Source organism: Phaethon lepturus, unplaced genomic scaffold, assembly GCF_000687285.1.
Source record: "Phaethon lepturus isolate BGI_N335 unplaced genomic scaffold, ASM68728v1 scaffold47701, whole genome shotgun sequence".
Taxonomy (NCBI): Eukaryota; Metazoa; Chordata; class Aves; order Phaethontiformes; family Phaethontidae; genus Phaethon; species Phaethon lepturus.
This window is the reverse complement of record NW_010516470.1, coordinates 1-7,826: the sequence shown is the minus strand read 5'-3', so window position 1 is coordinate 7,826 and position 7,826 is coordinate 1. Positions and strand designations below refer to the sequence as shown.

At 40.8% G+C, this 7,826-nt stretch overlaps 1 protein-coding gene across 1 annotated transcript; it reads right to left on the bottom strand.

Moving 5' to 3' along the window:
• Nucleotides 1–233: 233 nt before the first annotated feature.
• LOC104615634 (PAS domain-containing serine/threonine-protein kinase-like) lies at nucleotides 234–7,276 on the bottom strand (the record flags this gene model as incomplete). The annotated part of the gene is made up of 8 exons (XM_010296066.1): nucleotides 7,105–7,276; nucleotides 5,775–6,010; nucleotides 4,649–4,819; nucleotides 3,178–3,318; nucleotides 2,473–2,607; nucleotides 1,491–1,784; nucleotides 978–1,140; nucleotides 234–309 (listed from the first exon to the last, which is right to left on the bottom strand). Coding segments are annotated over exons 1-8 (1,388 nt in total), but the record flags the coding sequence as incomplete, so codon positions are not given.
• Between the last annotated feature and the right edge of the window lie 550 nt (nucleotides 7,277–7,826).

Sequence of the window (7,826 nt, the reverse complement as noted above, 5' to 3'; positions counted from 1 at the left end):
TCCTTTCCAACCTTAGTGATTCTGTGAATAAGACAAGAACTTCTTTCCTTCCCCAGATCAAAAGAGAAAAACACGAGGTTGTAAGATAAAGTAAACCAAGTATTGTTAATGAGTGAACAAATCTAGATTTGAATCTAGAACAATCCTTCCACTTTGTAAAGGCTGAGTGCCAGCACGTCCTCACTGAAGAACTGAATTACTCCTAGATCAGAGGCATCACTTCAAAGAATTACTTATGAAATCGCACAACATCTACTAACTCTTCTTTGTTCCAGTAGTGTGCATTGGTTTCAATCCAGATGTGCATTTCTAAGCAAAGAAGAGAAAAAGAAAACAGGAAAAAAAACACCCAAAAATGGAGACAAAACCAGCATAAAAGATCTCATGTGATACAGATGAAAGTATGCACTTGCTTGTGTTCTTTGTTTTGGGCAGAGCTAGCTGGAAAGACAGATTTGGAGTCACGGGGCTTCCTTGCTTCTGTTTATTCCTGTTGTGTTCAGAGAAATACAATGTTGATAAATTCTTTGTAAATGCAACAAACTGCATCAGCGGAATACGTGACACCTAACTGAAACACCACAGCAACATAACATTGAATAGTAGCCAGCAACATTAGCCAATTCAGAAGAATATTAGAATTTCCCTTAAAATATTAGTCCTAAGTATCTATAGCAATACTGTCATAAAAGCTCTATTTTACACATCTTAAAATACTCGGAGATCCTAACAGGGGAGGGAGAGAAAGGGAAGTGCTTGTTAAGTACAAAGCATTCTCTATTAACTGTGTAATCTCCAACTTGGATATTCAGTTTCATCTTTTTAGCAACAAAGAGAGAAGCACAACCTAAGGTGAACAATTCTGTTCATCTTAGGCTATAGCGGAAATCCAATTTAAAAACTGCATACAGGTATGTTGCTTTTACAAAGCATGCTCCCATGTTCATAGGCAAATTTCTCGTCTCTATTCATTTTACCTTTGTTACAGCAGCCAGAGACAGTTGTATGGCAGGCAGTAACATCTTCAAAGATGCACTCGCTCTCTGTCCCCATGGAGTCGTCAAGAGGAGGTAATGGCAAAGAACAGTCACTGCTTCTCTCCATGTTGCTATAGAAACCAGGGATCAGGAACGTAATGTTCTAAAACACAAAATGAAACCTTATAAAGCTGAGCTAACTCTCACAGGTTGGGGGCAAATGCTAACAATCTGTGTTTGCGGACGTGATTCTCATGAATAGCCAGGGAAAAAGTGACCCACGTGACTGATGGAGAACATATACTTGAAATCCATACCAGCTCCTCAGCACTGCAAGACTTAGCAATTACAACACGGAAATTTGCGTGTCAACCTACAAGTCACTTGCCGAACACATGGAACACAGAGGTTTTGTGACAGACAGAAATGAGTGTAAAAGATGACTTTACAATTCCAATGGATACACTGCCAGACATAGCAGTCTTTTGGGAGGGATTTAAACTTCCATCTTACCTTTCCCAACAGTTCTTTCTTCTCATAGCCAAAGAGCATTAAAGCAAAACTATCCTTGATTGCACAGATGGTTCCATCTGACTGGAGAGTAATAAGACCACTGATGGTGGAAAAAACCACGACTGTAGCAGAGTAATGATAGCCTGTGAAAGAGCCTTCTTTTTCTGTCTGCAGAACACCGTCTTTCTGCACTGCCGCTTGGTCCTCCTCCAGAAGGCTTACTTGCAGATTTAAGCTGAGAGGAAACATGTTACCCTCTCTGGATCGGCCTACAGCTTGCTGGATCCTGAGGTTCTAAATTAAAGCAAAAATAAAACCAACACCAAAAAACCCAAACAGAAAACCTCTAACTAACCAAATATTTTGGTTCTATTTCAGTATTCATATAAAATTACACAGGAATGTTTTCAGGAAAAAGGCGCTGGAAAAGGAAAACGAACCAATCCTGTGAATAGCAAAATGACCAAAGACTGGTTTTCTAAGGATTTGGAATCCAGTGTTGAACTCCTGTATGAATGTCCTGATGATGAAGACCAGGGAAGTCCATGCTGCAGCTTTTCAGCACATGAGGCATTAATAAGGCCTCTTTCAATTATCTACCTGCCTGTTTTCATGGCATTTGCAAGACCTGCGTATTCTTTAGACTTTCACTCCTCAGACAGACATGACTGAAACTGGCTAAAGAATTCAAAGGAATTTTAGGGATCTGACAGAGACAGCATGGTTTCTTAAAAAGCCAGGATTAGGGAAAATTGTCTTTCACCAGGACAGATTCCACAGTAAGAGGTCGGGGCTTGGTCTTGTCCCTAGGTAGGAAATACTGAGACAGCAACTCCATAAATAAGCAGCACACCCTTTTTCAGGGGACTTAACGCTTCTCTCTGAAAAGGCTTTCTTCTGTTACATAAAGAGGGAAAACAGAATGCAACTATGTTCCAAATGGGAAAGGTATGGAAGAACGTGGTTGGTGCTTATACCATACCTTTGGGATTTTTTTGCCTAGAGGAGGGATCTGCACAGAAGGAATCAGGTCCTTTATGTGAAGCCCAACTACTTCTTCCAATGTTGGGTAGCCATGGAGATGGGCAAAAAGGAGGTCACATGATGTAATCTCTCCCTTGGGAAGAAAATTTACAGGACTATTTTAATGTTACCATTTTAAGCCACAGTCCACTCAACCCTTTAACAGTTTCTGCAATATCTAAGCAAATGGCAGGAATGTTCATTCTGCAGTCTCTTTGTGGATACAACTAACTCAGTAAAAGCAGACACAGCATAATGCAATACCTCTCCCACATTATCTGGCAGAAAGCCTGCCCTTTGCCATATGGGAGAAGCAGGGGAGTCCAACGCTCCTCACAGAACTTTTCCTCAGCGAGCTGATCCCTTCACAAGGGCACCCCTGCCATGAGTAACCACCCCCTTGCCCAACCGCCACTGTTCAAGTTGAAGATGTCCTCGGGGGAGAGACAGCGTATTTTAATGTGCCTTATTGAATACATCAAGGTGAGCCTTGCACAGGTGAAATAGGCACAGATCAATCCTAATGTGCAATCCTGGTTTCGGGCACACTTCATGTTCACAAATAGTAACATGTTTACTGGCTTTTAGACACATTTCATTCACACCTAATTCTCATAAGCAGCCACAAACTGCAGTCTTATTTGATCATTAGGAAAACACTCACGTCAACCCTGAAGGAAACAGATGCTGTAAGTCTTTCCACTGGTTCCAGCACAACCACACAACACTGGTTGTCCTTGCTTCTTATTCGTCTCAGCCAGACCGAGACAGGGATCTTCTCTTTGAGACGGCCTATAACATCCACCTTTCCATAGGATTCAGAGATGTAGTCGTAATTTAGTAAAACTGTGGTTACTTAGCAAGAATTTCAAACAAGAATAAGTTACTGAGCTAAGATATCTTCCCGTCATTGTTAGAAAAACATTGTTTCTCAACTACTTACTAGTTTTTTTATTGGAAGAAACACAGTTTTAATATAGAGATGAAAAGGTGTACAAATAATTAATTGATCATGCACGAAATCTCATTGTTGCTTTTGTATCTTTTCTCCCAGCCCCAGGAATACTAAAGGCATTTCTTTCAGCATAATAAATGTGCCAGTCTAATACCTTGCATTCAAGAGAAGTGCCTTTCAGAGGTGTCTTATTTCAGGGATGTCCCATGGTGCTAATGAATACTCTACATTAGTAACATAGTTCTTACTTACAGCTGCAAAATATGAGTTTAATTTCTTATGGGTGGAGATTCTTCTCAAATCAGAAAATGTTTATTTAACTTATAACCTGCAGTCTTCATATCAAGCCTTTTATCATTTTATGTGATCTTGACAGAATGGATTTATGAATTACACAGTGACTCCGATAAAGCACTTGGAATGGCTATAGCTTAGAAACACCTTTATCAGATGTTTAATTTTAATCTTGGATTTCACCCAATCAAATTTAGCTGTATTTTTCCCCCCATATCCAATTGAGGATACAGGAAGATCAAGCTCTGAGATCCTGACAATTTCAGTACCAAAAAAACACACCAGGAAGAATAGGAGCTCATTTTTCAAATATAGTCTAGTGACAGCTTATAACAGCAGCAAAAGAAAATAATTTGGAGACATTTCTCATGCAGTTCACTTATAAACATCCTCATTATATGCAAAACATCAATCCCACCTTTTTGCACCAACTAGTGTGTTTTGGCACAGACATTTCACAGTATTTGACTAACTTGTAACTTTATAATATGCACAATGCAATTTAAGATAATTTTTAAAATATTTTAAATGACCAGACAATCAGGAACTTTTTCAGAATAGGTTTTTCCATGTTAAGCAATCTATTTTAAAAAAAATTTTTTTTTTTTTTTTTAAATCTAATGTCTTTTAAGTTCTGATTTGGTCAAGTCATCATGACTATACATGTTAGCAGCTTCAAGGCTCTCACATGTGCCTCCCAAACCATCTTTTGCCCTTTGAATTCCCACACCTGCAAACTTTTAAATCAAACAGTCCTACAAATGACATAATTGCCAAATGCCCACAAAGTTAAAATGTTAAAAAAAAAAACAACCCAAAACCCCAAACCAAAGCCTACAAAAGCACTGTATATGGTGGGGAATATTTGCTTGAACATTTCACGTACCACAGTTCCTGAAATCACCGACGAACGTTCATCAGTTTCTATGTACTCCTCACCCACAGCTTCCCATACCTCTTGGCTGGATTTGGATATAAAGCGGGACAGCTTTTGACCAATGAGTTCCTGACTACTGCACCCAAGCAGCTTGCAGGCTTTGTCATTAGCCACTAGGATCTAGAAAAGTGGAAAAAAAACACCACAAAACACCAAAACAAAACAAAGAATAAAAGCTGTTAATAAAGCATCACCTCCTGAGGTTGTTGCTTTAACGTCTTATGATATTGCTTCCTCTTGGTGGAAATGGAGTCGTTCTTTTAAATTCTGAAATCTTCAAAAACAGTTCACTAAAGCGTCTTATTCTAGGACATCCCTTGCCCATGTGTCTTCTTTGTTAAGAGGGTTTGAGGCATTGCTTTCCTTGTACATTTCCTGCTGGCTTTTAACTTTCCTGCTCTAGTCTCTTGTGTCATAATTACATCCACAGAGGCAAAACTACAAAGCTGTATTTGCAAGTCAAGCCTGGGCACACCACAAAATTTTATCCACACCTGAAGGCATGCAGTAATCACACCAGTCATTGACATACTTAAGCCTGTGTTACAGGCCAAGTCAGGATTAAATGACTTTAAGACGGGTAAGCCCAAACTGTCAGTTCAAACTAAAAAAGGCACAGCTCTTTACAGTTTTCAGTACTCGATTTTACTCCCTCCCAATGCAAAAGGCATATTTACTGCAGCAGATAAAGAGACCTTGTGCCACTACAAATCCATCCCAGGGCTGGCACGTAACAGACAGAAGGCTTGCAGCACATTCTGCTTTTCCTTTCTTCCCTCATGCCACATCACAGCTGCATTCTTGTTTATTCCCCTTTTGGTTAAAAAAAGACTCAAGACATCCATGCTTCTGATACTGTCTTGTATATTTTGCTAACTACAACCTACAATGGAAATAAACACATTATCAGTCTTTAGAAGACTACTGAGCTTGAGCAGACTATAAAATACCTTCATGATGCTCTGATTGCCTGCAGACGCATGTAAGAATAACAGGCATTTTAGCCTGTCCGATGTCATACAACCTATACCAGTTATGGTATACTGCTTCATTTAGCAGTTACTACTGCAAATACCTCTGTTGTGTTGACATCCACGGTGAAGATAGCTTTGCTTGGATTGCGTGCAGCAGTGGGGAGGTGCTGGCTGGATTTCTCCACAGTGAGGGCATGCAAAAAGGAGCAAGAAGCAGAACTTTCAATGGAACTGGAGAGGGAGGCAGAACCCCACTGAGCCCACGAGTTACCAATTTTGCCGGTACAAATGTTACGAGCTGCCAGCGAAGACAAACAGTAGGAGCTCCATTTCTCCCCTGTGAGAAGTTAAAGATCAGCTATGTAGCTATAACAGTCTACTAGAAGAGTGTTAGAGAAATGAATAAAAAATTAGTTGTCAGCTGAAGCAACTGTCAAATAATCAAAAAATATATGCTTCTAGGTTTTTAAAGAAATTACAAGAAAATAAAATCAATGAAACTACAGAAAACAGAAACAATTCTAATAAACCTATCTTCTGAATCAGTCACTGGCACGATTAATCTCAGTCCATAGGCTAGAAAAATATTGCCAATATCCATAAGATTCAACCAGACTAGTTAACTTTTATTTTTCACTTAACTGAGTTTAAAAGGTTTTGAAATTAAATATAATTACAGTAAGCGTTCAAACCCTTATTAAATACTGTATTAGTCAGAAGCCAGTCAATTAACTATTCACGAGACATGACACTGAAATAACTGTGCCCACACCAATGTTTTAGGTTACACAATGCCAAATGATTGTACTAAAATTTTCAAAAGTTCTGCCTGAAAAAAAAACATTTCCCTGGGAAGTGGCATCAGCAAACAAATGCCATAACTCCACTCCCAAAACAGTAAGCAGCTTTGAAAGTTTAGCAGTACTGCAAGAAGCATTATGAACAACTCATCACAAGGACAGCTCTGCATTTATGTACCACATGCAGTTAGGAATATGGTCACCATGATAAAACAGGGAGACCCATATCTGGACGAATTGCAAACTGCAAAGTTCTTCCACTCTTAACAAAATCCAGTATAACAACATCTTTCTTCCCATTTGGAAATTTTTTTGTGTTTTAGATAATAATACAAGGCGGCAGGGTGGTCCAATGGCAGCCAACAAAGGTTGCTCAGGGACAAGTATAAGTGCAGAGCACCTATCCAGCAACATGTCCCCTGTAAACTCTCCCAGCCTGCAGTCATCTATGGCTCAGACAGCTACTGAACAAGTGCTTTCTGGCAGCTACTTACTGCTATCGCCTGTTACTGCAATAGCAGTACTACTGCTTACTGCTATAGGTTTGGGGGAGGAGGAAGATATGAAACTGTCTGAAACACATGATGTTCACTGACAACACATGAACTCAATCTCCAGATACTGTGCTCACCAGACAGAGATGCTCTAAGCCGGCAGAGTTCAGAGAGTTGACTTTTCCTGCTCTTGCTGGCCCAGGGGTAGGATCTACTTAGTTTATCAGAGTCATTTAAGTGAGCAGGGGCTAGGCCTACTGACGAAAGCAGAAGGCCCCCTTCAGAGGGGCTATAAGCCTTGGCTGCCATGATCACACTCTGGTTGCCACACCACACCTAGGGAGCCTGTAACAGAAACATAAGAAATTCAGTCAGCCTTGCAGTCATGCACTAATACTCTGGATGCTGGCAGGTAACGATGTCTTCTAACCCAAAGCACAGCCCTATAAGTTATGGCGAGACAGCTCCTCATTCTTGCATGTTCCGATCAACGTTTGGTCTGTGTCGTTAACACAAAGGTGACGGTACTGACCGTTATCCTGCCAGAGTGGTATAGGATACCTGTGATCGACAGGACACCTCCACCATACTTCTGTAGGAGCTACCAAGCACCAGCTGGCATTCTGCTCGTTTTAAAAGCAAAAACTTTGGTAATTTGGGAAGTAATTCCCAGTTTCGAGTCAGCAAGTGTGGCACAACTAACTAACTTCCTTCCTTCCTTCCCTCCCGCCGTCCCACCCACCCAGGGTGCTACCCGCACCGCTCACCCTCCCGGGGGCTACAGTCCTAGCCCGACTGCAGTGAGGACCGGGCCCGGCTCGGCCCCACCGGGACGGGACGGGACGGGACGGGACGGGAC